The 14,806-nt window shown below is 41.8% G+C and overlaps 1 protein-coding gene across 2 annotated transcripts; it reads left to right on the forward strand.

Annotated features, from left to right (window-relative positions):
- Positions 1-4,454: 4,454 nt before the first annotated feature.
- rnf208 (ring finger protein 208) lies at positions 4,455-12,815 on the forward strand. 2 transcript variants are annotated; one of them, XR_006827840.1, is made up of 2 exons: positions 4,455-5,132; positions 10,611-10,653. XR_006827840.1 is itself a non-coding variant. In XM_046067079.1 (2 exons), exon 2 carries the CDS (start codon positions 11,672-11,674, stop codon positions 12,446-12,448), a length of 777 nt encoding a protein of 258 aa, XP_045923035.1. In that variant the 5' UTR covers positions 4,455-5,091; positions 10,611-11,671; the 3' UTR covers positions 12,449-12,815. The 2 variants fall into 2 exon arrangements, 1 of the variants encoding a protein (XP_045923035.1); XM_046067079.1 differs by having other exon boundaries at positions 4,455-5,091; positions 10,611-12,815.
- The last annotated feature ends 1,991 nt before the right edge of the window (positions 12,816-14,806 follow it).

A 14,806-nucleotide genomic window follows, 5' to 3' on the forward strand; every position in this document is an offset into this window, starting at 1 on the left:
CTACTTTCTGTTGATTTGGTACTGTGGGCTTGCTAAAGCTATTTCAATTGTTTGATAGTCGGAAAGAGCAGGCTGTGTTTGTTTGAGTCCAGGGCAGGCTTTTAGATATGCATTGATAGATCTGGCACTTTGGCTGCTGTCCGGCGTGTAGCATATCAAAGGCTGCAGGTTTGCAATTGTGTGGAGTTGTTGTGTGTCTGTCTGCCTGAGTGTAAACAAGAGTGCTTGGGGCGACAGGTGGGAGGCACAAGAAAAATATTTGCACCGGGGCCAATCACAATTGTGTTACGCTGCTGCATCCAAAGCATTTCTATGAAGGAGTAAAATACAACAAAGAACCATTAAGAAGCACAAGTGTCTCAGCAGAATGTCCTTTTAAAATTTGGGGCAAATGGGGCCCATCAAAATGATGTCCACAAGAAGTGCTTCTTTTTGCCACAGACAGGCTAAGAATGTTATACCAGGTGTCTGACAATATTATGAAAAGGATCCCTATGGGTAACACGCGGTAACACACAACTCGAGCAACAAAGTCGCGTGACAGGATAGGCTTTCAGCATTGAGATTGTAATCGACATCATCGGCCGCTTTAGCGTGTTTGGAGAGGACCAGGCAGAAAGGAGGGACAAAGTCTCGGGGAGCGGTTGAGAAAAGAAAACTCACACGAGAAAAGCAACTTGAAGATTAAATTTGCGTTTGGTCTAAATGCACAGTCAGAGTTGGAGAGAGGAGTTTGTTGTGTTGAAGTAATATTAGGAAATTATGTCTTGCTTGCAGTTCCTCTATGTATACAAACTCCCTTGTTTCCAACAGTGTTTCCTGCAACAACTTGCCTCTCACAAAATTTCAGAGTGAGAACTGTCCTTGAGCAAGACTTCTAATTCTGGTTAAAAACAAGGGATCCTTTCCATGATATTGTCAGACACCGCATGTAACAGTCTGAGCCTGTCGGTGGCAAAAAGAACCACTTCTTTTGGCCATAATTTTGATGGCCAAAAGAAGTGGTTACTCCAAAGGAATACTTTGCAGCCACTACAGTTGGTTGAAGCTGCTGGCTGAAGCAATCTTCTGCAAGGATTTTAAAACTTGTGTACCTAGTAGTCATTTTGACAAAAAAATTGGGCCTGTATTTAAAATTACAAAAATTATCCGTAAATGTACAGCACATTTATATTTTTTCTTATGTGTTATCCTGCCCTGAGCTGAGTCCTATAATTATATGATGGACATGAATACACACCTCATCCAAGAATAAATAATGAAAATTTAAAGGTTTTGTTAGCCTAAACATCTATCTCTGACATATTTATATCTAATTAATTATAAAGATAATGATTTTTCATGAAAGTGTCGTGCATGATACCATGATAGTGACCTTACATGTGATCGCTGAAAACCAGTTTCCTCCTAATGGCACAAGAGCCTCATTACATAGGGCAAGATGCTACATTACTCCATCCAGGACACTGGCTTAAACCCTTCTAATGAAGAAGCTATTTAGGCTACAGCTTTAATGTGACATCTCAGCAATCACACCTCAAGTCTGATTGTCCAGAAATGATAGTCACTATTATGTCACACAGTGTACTTACTGCATTTGTGCAGCAGTGGGCTCACTCCTTTTGAGAAGCTGAGATGTACTCTGCTCACTGCATCTTTCTGAGTGTCAGTATGGATTTTGACAACTTCTTGTCTATTTAAAAATAAAAGTAATGAAGTGTCTGTAGTTATTTAAGCATTATTCAAATGTTCATGTAGACTTTCTATGTGAATTAGCATATTTCTAATTGTTGTGAAGACATAAAGTATTTGCTCCTTTGAGTCCATTCACTGTCCCCAGATCAGATCTGTGGGGTTTGGGATATCAGCAGTCATGGCTGTGAGCTACAGTGTATTTTTTGATATGCCTAATATACTGAAATATTCTAGCTGTATATCCATGTTTATGTCATGTTCCTATAACTCATGTGCAGTAACAATAAACTGATGGTTAAGGTTTTTTTTTTGCATTTGTAAAAAAGATTAAATTAGATTAATTGCACATGGTAAATACAACAAAACAACCCCAAAGCCTCCAAAACCACAAGTTGCATCTTTTGTACTTCATCCATTCATCGTCAACCGCTTATCCTGCGTACAGGGTCACGGGGGGCTGGGGCCAATGCCAGCTGCCATCGGGCAAAAGGAGGGGTACACCCTGGACAGGTCTCCAATCCATCGCAGGGCCCTTTCGTACTTCACACATGTTGAAATAGAGAACAGGACATTGCAGTTTAACAAGCAGCCAGCCGAACATTACAGTTGGAGGTACTAGCTTAGCATTAGCCCTCGCTGCATGTGCCTCTCCAGAAGTCCTGTCCTCATGATGAAGCCACTGGGTTCACACACCCTCCAGCCCTGTACAAAACCAGGTGATTCACGCCAAGTAATTAAGACAATGTTGGACTTATCGAATGTGTGTGTTCCTCCTCTTTTGCAGAGGCTAGTCACCTTCCCACACTCTCTGTCCACTGATACATTTTATAGGCCTACATCTCTGTTCACTGAGCCCAAAGAGATGAAACTGACATCCACCCTCCATCAAGCTCCAGGCAAGACTGCAAAGCTGAATATAAATGTGGAAGTAACGCAGCGTTACAGGGATTCGCAACTATAAGTAGTAAATTGTAATCCCGATAAAACTTTACATACCCCATTTAGCAATTATATGCAGGATACAAACATCTAATAATGTAGATGTATGCAGCTCTAGGCACATTTTTGAATGATTATTGATGTCCAGTATTTGTCAGCAATTATTAGAAAACTAATTATAAATAGAACATTTCATATTGTTACATCTGCTACAATTGTCATTCATTATCCTGTTTATACACCAGCTTCCACTTATTGGTGTCCACAGGATGAGTTCTATCCAGATATTGACGCATTTATAAACTTAATTACTTTATCCTTACATTTACATTATAGTGTGGAATAAACAATTTTTTCAGATGTTATAAATGCTAAACACAGGGATTAAAGTGAAGTGTTGTTGTAGTGCCTTATAGTACTCGATACTATAAAAACATTACTGTCACACATTGCTATGTAGCCTAATTACATATTCCCCAATACAATCTTTGACAACATGATTTTGAACACGACATGCACATCAGTTGCCTAAAAAGGGGTACTTGATAGATGAAATGAGAGATATAGCAGAGTACAACAGAACAGTTTGAGGAATTGATGTTGCATCATGATGTGTTGAGCACACACTGTGAATCTTCCCCAAACAACTGACTTCTGGTGATCTGAGAAGTTTATACAGTCACTGCTAAAACTCCTTCAAATAAGTGCTATTTAGTGTTCAGATGTGCCAATTTATTACTCCATTGCTTCTCATTACATGATGCATTCGATTCTCTGCATTATGTAAGCATAACCCTCTTACACTGATTGAAAATTCACATCATGTTTTTACCCAATTTGAGCTGAGGATTATATATTGGTCAGTGGGAAGGCTTGAGCAGATACAAAACGTATTAAAATCCTCGTTATGCAACATCACTGTGTGCAGATCTGTGGCGGGAGCTTAGGATGCGGCCTACAAGTTTCTGGGTGAATTTATAGAACAACTGTGTCTAATTTACACAGTCTGGTCTTTTATCTTTTTCTTTTTTTAGAATTCAATGTCTCAAGGAGCAATGAATACATATGACATCTCTATATTATGTTGTTAACATTGTCAAGGCTGTGCTTGATTGAATACGTTTGTGCAGACATGAACGAGATAAAAGTTGAAAATGATAGTCTGTTAATAATAGTCTGTTTTTCCAAAACTTTCAGTCAGCAGCCTGATAGGAAATTAATTTCTGAGTGAATTTATGCTTTTGTTTTGCCTTCTCAGATCTACAGCACTGCCTAGATTAGATCTATTTGCACCAGCTTCCTGTATTTCCTGTGCGTCTGGCTAGTGTATTTAACCATATGTATGTGTGTGCGTGTGTGTGTGTGTGTGTGTGTGTGTGTGTGTGTGTGTATTAATATTGCATATACAGAGTGATTCATGGCTCTCGGTGCAAAGCCTTCTCAGAAGGCTGTGTGCATGTTTGTGTATAAATGAGCATGTGCATTTATGTGTGTGTGTGTGCCCTATGCATATGTGTGTTTAGACAGGGGGAGGGGGGGCAGCACTGTCAACGTTCCTCATTGGCTGAATTATTTTCTCTGGCAACTAGAAAACGTGATCCTGCCTGCAGAGGCACTGCAGTGAGCGCTGCAGCGAGCGAGAGCAACGAGAGAGAAAGAGAGGGAGTGTGTGTGAGAGAGAAACAGAGAGAGAGAGAGAGAGAGAGAGAGAGAGAGAAAGGGGGTCGGCAGGCAAAACAAGCCCCATGCATAAGGAGGGAGCCAGAGGCACAGAGACAGAGAGGGAGAGTGTGTGAGTGTGCATGTATGTGTGAAAATACTGCGCATGTGTGACTGTGAAGCACACTGACTGGAGCAGACGGAGAAGGAGAAAGAGGAGGAATGAACAGCAGCTGAGACAAGAGGAGAGATAACAGCAGAGGAGAGGGAAAGACGGAGAAGAGAAGGTTTACCTGAAGACCAGAAGACGAGACAGTAGACGCACAGAAAGGAAGAGAAGGCGGTGTACATTCAGAAAAACAGCACAGATGCTCAGGTCACTGCATAGAATCAGCTGAATAATTTGAGAGGCTTAGGAAGAGGAATGGAGAAAGAGAGGCCAGCGGGAGATGCTCAGCCACAGCTCAGAGGAGAAGGAGCATCGTTGGGAGAGTGAAGGACAAAAGGTACCAGAGAGGAGAGAAGAAGAGGAATGAGGGATGCAGAGCTCGACGAAAGCAGCTGGAGACACGACGCATCCACCTTGTAACGGCTTCCTCCATCTTACATCTCCTCCATGTTTTCCTCCCTGCACTGCTGCCAGGTTGCTTGTCCTGCTGGAATCAAATGGACAGGAGAGAGCATCCTCCCTCTGGTGAGAACATCCCTTGAACAAAGAGACTGAGCGGCTCAGTTTATCTTCACAGAAGCAGCATCAACAACAACGTCGACGGCATCAACTGGAACAGGAGTGAGGAGGTGAGAAAGGACTGGAACAAGAGAAGTGCGTAGGCAGACAGGTGAGGGTGAGAGAAAGGCTTTGCATCTCTTTCATAGAGAAGATACATGTAAATCCTCATATTTTTTACCTATATGTTCTGTAGGTTCAGATCTGTGAGGTGTGGCTCCTGTATGCGGGTTTCGTGCTAATGTTCTTTTCTTTCTAGCTCTCTCTGTGCCAGAATGAAATGCACCGAGGTGGTCTTTGCCTTTTTGCTTTGTTTCGTTAGGCTCGGATTTACATGGTTGTTGCATCATGGCCGTTCATTTTGCAGACGCACACACACACACACACACACACGGATGCATGAATGGAGACACACATGTGTGCACACACCTGCACGCCTGCTTATTTGCATTGACCACAAACAATGATTAGAATCCATGAATAGACCACGATGATGTGTGAGTTTGGGTGTAGATGGTCTCTTCAGGGTGTCATGTCTCCAGCGGTTATGACATTTCACAGACCTCTGCACAGACAGACAGAGGGGGCAGGAGGAGGAGGAAGAGGGGTGGGGGGTGATAGGGACAGGGCAGGAACGGCCTGTTCTGTAGCTGTCAGCAGCACTGAGGCATCTCCATATTGGCCATACATTGTCGCTGCAGTGAGAGTGCTGGGTACACCATGCTGCGATTGCATAACTGCTGCTCCGAATGCACACCCCTCCCACCTGCTAAAGCCGCTCCATCACACACAGTCCAAATATTTTGGCCACCTCGTCTCTATCTCACAGTCTCCCCTGAGTACACAACAACAATGCTGAGACAGCCTCCTTAAAAGAACCATCAACTGACTTAATCAATAAAGCCATTGTTATTGAAGAGCTGGACATTTTGCTGAACATTCACCTTCATGAATCTTCTATGAGGTCTGTCTCAGGCAGAAAGACAATGGTTATTGCTTTTATTTTTCTGCCAGTGTGCAGCCCTGCCATGTTGCTGTGGGAGCCACACAGACGAGAACAAAGAGCACTTGGCTGTAATGAATTGCGAGGCAAAATGGCCGATGTCTGCCGTGAATGACAGCGGGCTGAATTATTAAAACAACACCTCCCCACACACTCAGTAAGCACTTTCTGCCCATGCAAAAAACAAAAACATCAAACCGCCATCACATAGTGGCTTGTGGAATAACTGCATGTGATCACAGCTTGATGGCTTGATTGTATATATATAAGAATTAAAAACAAACATCTGGATCTGAATCATGGGGGGAAAAATATTTAAATCTTGGCATTTAAATGATGTTACTGTGTGTTATGTGTCCGTGAAATGCATTCCTTTATTGAGAAAATGATGTAACAAAGGCCCAAAAGCATTTTAAAGTTTTTTAATGTCTTTTACAAAAAAATATAAAACACCAGGAACATAACAAACAAGCTGTGTCATCTGCATTTATACAGTACCACACATACTAAAATATGACACAGAAGCAAATCATCCTGTATATATACATATATATGTATTGTATCATTCACAACATTTCACTGAATCACTGCCACGATTTTTCAGAGAGAAGCTGCAGCCAGCAAACATACATTAAATCTGGGGATTTATCTTCAGATCACGCTAAGGTCATAACACGTTACATAATGACAATAACAACATAATATCGCACATAGGTTCGAGGAGAGATGTGGTGATCCTTTTTTACCAGCTGGGGCATGATTGTGGATACACATCTCAACATAGCTGGCATACCTCACATACTGCTGGTATGTGATGTAGGGACATAAAGACTCTGATCTGTCCAGTCCAGCAGACTGCTCACATAAAAAAACAGACATACAGACAGATAGATAGATAAATCATTCAGAACATGGTCAATGCAATCAGCAAAGGTGGAATCTCTGCAGTTTGATCATGAAGACATGAAGTGTGTGTGTGTGTGTGTGTGTGTGTGTGTGATGAAGGAAACATGGTGGGAGTGTGAGATGATAGGAATGTTCTTTCGTGTGGAGCTGTGTGTGTGAGTTATTTTAATCAGTCCAAGATAAATCTAGCATGACTTAGTATACACTTTTTAAAAAAAAATGCTTTTAGTGGCTCAATTCTGTTTGTTATCTGTATGTTTGTGTGTCCACTGAGATGTAAAGGGTGGTGCCAAGTACATGATGGGGAGTTGTCTAAGGGTGAGAATGTTCTAGGATGTGTGTGTGTGTGTGACTTTATTCTGTGTGTGCAGCTCTGTGTGTGTTTAATGGTATGAGGAATTTGCTGCTGAGACAGTGGTCAGCTCTCTTCTTCTTCCTCTTGCTTGTGATGACGAGGTCAAATGCCTGCCATGATTTCATTAGTGTAATAATTCCTCTGCAGGGAGAGGATCCAGAGTTATGTGTAAACACACACACACACACACACACACGCACAAACACACACGCTCAATGTCAAGACTGTGGGAGAGCTGCAGCACTGTGTTAATATGGTGGCTGGGCTGGAGATGAGCCCCTTACATAACCGGAGAGGGCTCCGTTGATTACGAATAGGCTGCGCCAAAGCTGGCCCATCAGCAGCCAGCCTGCATCAGTTATCAGCCCTTTTCATAACACTGTCACCAAATTAGAGGGTAATTTTAGCTGTTACATCTCCCCCAAGGCTCCTTGTGCAGCCTGGTTGATCTATCAACTCGACCCCTGCCACTACCAGGCAGACATGTTTCCACAAGCTGTTTATATCCACAGAATGTGTCTAGACCTACAGTACGGCCTACTGAGAAGTGGAGCTGATTATTATTAAAAATACATCAAATACATCTTTGCCATTTCTTGTCATTTATTGGCTCATATATACACCAGTACAGATGTAAATAAGAGACAGATGTGCAATAAACTTATATCAGCAGATGTATAGGCCTGGCTCTATTTCAAACCATCATTGAGTTTAGTTTGAATTCAATTCATAGTTCAGGCCTGAAGTCACACTTTTGCACTTATGTATGTACAGAGTTGGGAAACATCAATATACATACATATTTAAAACAGTATAATATACTGTTATGTCAACATTTAAAGTAGATTGATGATAACATTATTTCTGAGTTTAGGTTTTAATACCAAAATGTCAGATTTTTTTCTACATTTTATCTAACAAAAGAAGTCAAAAATTGATGATGTTAAAAATAATTTTAACCCAAGCAGAGCTTTCGGTCTAAAAGTGTAAAAAAAAAAATGATTTAAACCAGTAAATACTTGATGATTTAACAAAATATAAGTTTTACATCCACCCATAATTATGACAATTTGATGATATTATGTGTTCTTATTCATAATGTCCAAATTAATTACTAGAAATGTGTACATTAAACTAAAAAAAGGAGCTGCTAAATCTTTTGTTTCTGTGGAACAGTAAAACACACTTGAATATCAATTTGATTATTTGTATGTGATTTTGCCATATTAATCTCAAACAATTATTCTTATTAATATGGTGAGCCATTCCATTCAGCATTTTTATGATAGATATCATGTGTGATTTTGGTTATGATAATATATTCATGATGATTCTTTATCAGAAATGTCTAAATATCTTCTAAAAGAACCAAGCATTGCCCCACAATCTATCACTGTCAAGGTGTTTGGATAAAACTTACATGGAATATAATATGGAAAAGAAAGATTTACTTTTGTTGCTAACGCCCAGTTTCATCAAAAGTGATTAATGCATAGGCTACTGTGTTTGCAAGAAGATTTGAGAAAGAAAGAGCGGCTATTTCGGGGAAAGTGTTGCGACACTGCAGTGCTGGAGGGACACATTTGGTGAGATTGTCAGTGATTCTGGCTAACAGCTCTGTGTGTTTGAGTGTGAGATGCACAAATATGTCAACAGCTTTATCTGAGAAAGGATGAAAGGGAGAAACAAACGTCTGTACGCTTGCCAAATATGGCTCGCTGCATCACGTGAAAGTAATGGGCTAAAGCACTTCCGCCTGCCAGGTACATCTCTCTCATTCGGTGTGAATCTTCAGCAGAGGTTGGGGGCAGGAAACCACTGAGAGGCACATAGATAAACAAACCATAAATAGAATCCAGGACCAGCGCTGTGCTATCTCTCGTCTCTTTCTCTCTCTCCTCGAATGAATCATCACCGTTGACAGCCATGCAGAGAATGAGAGATGTGTCATCCTCCCTCCTCTGCAGTTTGGCAGCTATTGTTTTGGTCATACTAAAAGTTTTTAACCATACACTTGTTCTTTTTCATAAACCCACACACAGTATGACACAAACCCTCAATGCAGATTGTAACCTTTTCCCACGCATATTAGAGTCTAACTGACGCAACTCACAAGAGGAACAAATGCTGAAAGGAAGCAGGAAGCATGACAAGTGCAGGACAGCAGCATGTGTCGCAATCACCTGCTCAGTATTTACTGTTTGTGTGCAGTTTAATTTAGTTTAACAATCAACTGATATTAACACACTTTTAAAGGGGGACGTGAATGAATTTGATCTTGTGCTAAGACAAATAATAATGTTCCATTTTTGCTAGTGTTGGAAATGTGTAAATTCAATTATATGCCTATTATGTAGGTCATAATTAGAGCTGGTGTTGTGCTGGACTACAATTGAGATGTGTTTTAATTTTTTTTCTCCCTATTTACATACATGAGGGGGTCAGAGTATTAGAACCTCATTGCTAAAACATATAATTTAATTAACAAATCTATAACAGCGTCAGAAAAAAAGGAATATTACAGGCATCATAAGTGTAAACATTACATGGCAGAACAGTTGTACTAGACTACCTTCCATACACACTGGGTGTATATACAAGATCCTCTCTTGTATCTGAATTCAAAAGTGCCAGCGCTGAAATGATTCCCTGATCAGCCAATCATAATTAATTGATAAAAGCACATAATTTAAGTGTTCTGAATTACCCTCACCGCAGAGTTCGAACATTCAGGTGTGCTGTGTTTTTAATTTTTATGCCTACATAGAGCACATATCAACATGATCTTCTGACTTTGTAGTACACTGTTTAGTCAAAAGAAAGGCGCACTCTCTGTGCTGTGCCCCAGAGCTGTGCCCCAGAGCATGTGGCAACATGCTCTGGGGCACAGCAACAATTATCTCACTCTAAAAAGAGACACACCTGGGCCAAGGTCAAGATGCAAAAGGAAATGGGACAAAAAAAAAAGCCCGAGTGAGCCACCCTGATCGTCATGTAGCTACAATATATATATATATATATATATATATATATATATATATATATTCATATATATATATATATATATATATATATATATTCATATATATATATATATGAATGTGTGGAACGTGAATTTTAAAATGTTCTCATTATAGAAACCTTCTAAAAATTAAAAGCATAATCAATTATCAATCAAGCTTATATATTTGTGAGACGCTGGCCCTGTCCTCCCCACCTGTATTCAATTTACTACCACTATTTACCATTGTAGATGTTATTAAAATTCACTAAATCTGAAAGACGATGTGCATAAACTCATGTATTTTATGAATCTGTTTACACAGGTAGGTGGTGCCAAAGGAGTCCTGAGGACACGTTATGAGTCGGAGACACTGAAAAAGGGAGACAAGCACAGAAGCACAGACTGTTATCACATCTTCTGCTCAGTTGGGAGGACTATCTGAAAGTCAAAACTCTTCACTCCCACCTCTGAGGAATTCAGGAGCCTTGGAGCTTGAAGGAGTCATTCTAACAGAGCATTATAGGATAACGCCCCATCCTAAAAAAGACCTCCTCCCTCTTTCTTATCAACAGGTCACCAAGAGGGGTCACACAGGGTTACCTGACCGAACTCGACCAAGAGCAGAAAGACTTGAGGTTATTCTTTCTTTCTCACGCTCTCGAGTCGCAGCCAAAAACAGGAAGTTAAGCAGGTGTTTGAGAGAGAAACACACGTAAGGGCTAGTTTGTGAAGGCAAGAGTTTCCTTGGCAGGCCACAGGATATAGATTAAGACAATACCTCTTGGACCTTTCCAAGTGAACTGCCTGAACTCAATGCCCCATCCCACACACCCCCCACTCTGGGACTGAAGACATCCACAAACCTGTACTGTATGTATATATGTGAGCATCTGCGTGCATATGAGATTATTTATTGGTGTTACCACTGAGTGAGAACATATCTTTGTGCTAAAGTACTAACTGTTGTCCTTGTGTGTGAATATATGTTTCTGCAAATAGCCATCAGATATAGCACAGAAACATCAGCATAACAACAACGAAAAAACTACCTTTAAGTAGTCAACACTGGTCAGATACTGTAAGCTGGACTGTTAAATTATCTGTACATATCAGAGGTGACAGAATAAGAGCTCCAGATTGTGGTGCTCTGGCTGAGCTCCTCCATCTATTTTCCCCTCATAAAGACTCAGGCTGACAGTAGCGCCCAGCAGAGGGGGATCTCTAAGGGAAACATGGAGGCAACCATCCGTCCCCATGTACCCTCCAATGGCTGACTTCAGAGAAAGAGCCCACGTTTTTTCCCCTTGCCCAGAACCAAGCAGGGGTGTCCAGTGCTGATTAGATACACAAACCCTCTTCTTTTCCACCTCCAAAAACGTGCGAATGTCCTGCCTCAGGCGCCAGCCCGTCACCATCCCAATGGACACCGTCAAGATCATCCAGTCGGAGAAGTTCCCCAGGGAGTGCCCTGTGCCAGTCACCCAGCCACGCTATGCCCCGCCCCCGAGGGTTGCGTGGGACGGCGGAGGTGAAGGCGAAATCATAGTCAACCAGGCCTGCAGTGACTTGACCCTGGACATGACAGGGTCTCCCCGGTCTCTTGTGTCCACTCCGGCCCCCGTGACGCGCAGGGAGCAGAGCTTCCTGGCGCAGCGCAAAACCAGTGCCAACGAAATCTGCTACCACCAGTTCCACTACAAGATGGAAGACGTCATAGTCAACCAGTACGTGCTGCGCTCCTCTTCCACCTCCTCCTCCACTTCTTCCTCTTCCTCCTCGGGGCCCGTCATGCCCTGCGAGCCCCTGGACTGCCCCACCTGCGGCCACACCTACAACTTCGCTGGCAAGCGTCCGCGTATCCTCTCCTGTCTGCACTCGGTGTGTGAGGAGTGCCTGCAGATCCTCTACGAGTCCTGCCCCAAGTACAAGTTCATCTCCTGCCCCACGTGCCGGCGCGAGACAGTGCTGTTCACTGACTATGGCCTGGCTGCTCTGGCCATCAATACCAGCATCCTGAGCCGCTTGCCCTCTGACCCCAACGGGCCCGTGCAGTGGGGCGGGGACGCCGACCGCAGCTGCTACCAGACTGTGCGCCAGTACTGCCAGTCAGCCTGCACCTGCCAGATCGCCAACCCCTTGTCCTCCTGTGGCATCATGTAGACAAGGGGAGACACTTCAGTCATGACTCGACGTTGCAAACTCACCTCCACCTCCACCACCACTCTTTTCGTCTATAAGCTCTACCCTTTCTGCCAATCCCTTCTCTCTCTCACATACAGTAAATAAATCCCTCCACAGATGTTATCTCTATATATTTAATAGCACAGATGGATGCTATGTGGGACTAATGGATGCTGGTGGTGAAATAAATAGTAAATAAATGTATTTTATGTATGGACTGGAATCCTATTCACCCTCTCTCGTTTGGTTGGACGTGTTTGTCATTGACATCTCTTTACATGGGAATGCCAGGGGAGGTCTATCCCCCAACCTAGGTGAATAAAGATTAAATAAATGATAAAAGTAACTCTGTGTGGCCTGCACTTGTTATCTGTCAAGCTGCAGAATTATTTTTCTTATTTGGACTAGCACACGATAAAAACTGGATTCATTCATAGTTTGCCATGCATTACAATATAATGGTGTTTTCTAATGTTTATTTTTTGCACAAATTAAGGAGGATGAAATGTACCAAATACCAAGAAGGCCATCCCATAATTAGCACCTTTTTGCAATTAAGGGGAAAATTCTGAAATTATTTTGATACATAAAAAAGATGTTTGTTACATTTGATGTTACAAAGTCAAAGATGCTTTTCAGTGTGTTTTTTTTACTCCTTAATATATAACCCCTTAATTTCACTACAAATATCAAACAATTAGTTGCTTAATGGATTAGTCAAACTGAAATAATCAGCAATTTTGACAAGTTTAATGCTGGTGTAGGCAACTGATTTTCAGAAGCATTTGATGTTATATTTGTTGAATTCTCTTTACCCCACAGCAATACTATCAATAAATGAAATGCTCTCAGGAAAGAAAATAAATCCGGTGTCTGTCGCAGGACTGTAACAAGCACGGCTAGTCATTTTATAACAGAAATAAATTATTGGTTGGCCTACCTGATTACCTGTGCGCACACTGCCCGTGCACTTACTGTGCAAGAAAATATTGGGGATTGGCTTTGGAGGGAGGCCTGAAGGGAGGGCGGGGTGAGGTTGTTTTTGGACAATTTATAGAATAAATGATTATTAAGAGACCTGGGTGTACCCTGCCTTTCGCCCGATGTCAGCTGGGATTGGCTCCAGCCCCCCGCGATCCTGTACACAGGATAAGCGGTTGGATTTATGGATGGATGGATGATTATTAAGATCAACATAGCCATTAGTTGCTGGGGTACAGATATATTTTCATATTTAACAGGAGAGCCAACACATTTCATATGTGGAGATACACCATTTTGGTATTTGATGGATATGAAGCATGTTTCTCTTGATGTAGACGTACACCAAGAAAAAAGAGATGATTATATTTATAGTATATTACTTGACATTTATAGTGTAATACACTGTAGATTGCACATCAGTATTCTTTACCAAATGCTACAAGAATTTGATTTGACTTGAAATTTGAAATGTACGTTATGACTTTAATTCCTCACAGTTTTATAGAAAATTATATTATTTACCAGTATAAAAAATAAAGGCAAATATACAGCGGACAATAAATAAGCATGGAATATACACTCACCTAAAGGATTATTAGGAACACCATACTAATACTGTGTTTGACCCCCTTTCGCCTTCAGAACTGCCTTAATTCTACGTGGCATTGATTCAACAAGGTGCTGAAAGCATTCTTTACATGTTGGCCCATATTGATAGGATAGCATCTTGCAGTTGATGGAGATTTGTGGGATGCACATCCAGGGCACGAAGCTCCCGTTCCACCACATCCCAAAGATGCTCTATTGGGTTGAGATCTGGTGACTGTGGGGGCCATTTTAGTACAGTGAACTCATTCAAGAAACCAATTTGAAATGATTCGAGCTTTGTGACATGGTGCATTATCCTGCTGGAAGTAGCCATCAGAGGATGGGTACATGGTGGCCATAAAGGGATGGACATGGTCAGAAACAATGCTCAGGTAGGCCGTGGCATTTAAACGATGCCAAATTGGCACTAAGGGGCCTAAAGTGTGCCAAGAAAACATCCCCCACACCATTACACCACCACCACCAGCCTGTGGTAACAAGGCATGATGGATCCATGTTCTCATTCTGTTTACGCCACATTCTGACTCTACCATCTGAATGTCTCAACAGAAATCGAGACTCATCAGACCAGGCAACATTTTTCCAGTCTTCAATTGTCCAATTTTGGTGAGCTCTTGCAAATTGTAGCCTCTTTTTCCTATTTGTAGTGGAGATGAGTGGTACCCGGTGGGGTCTTCTGCTGTTGTAGCCCATCCGCCTCAAGGTTGTGCGTGTTGTGGCTTCACAAATGCTTTGCTGCATACC

The sequence above is a fragment of the Micropterus dolomieu genome, linkage group LG13 (genome assembly GCF_021292245.1).
Source record: "Micropterus dolomieu isolate WLL.071019.BEF.003 ecotype Adirondacks linkage group LG13, ASM2129224v1, whole genome shotgun sequence".
In the NCBI taxonomy this organism is placed as follows: domain Eukaryota; kingdom Metazoa; phylum Chordata; class Actinopteri; order Centrarchiformes; family Centrarchidae; genus Micropterus; species Micropterus dolomieu.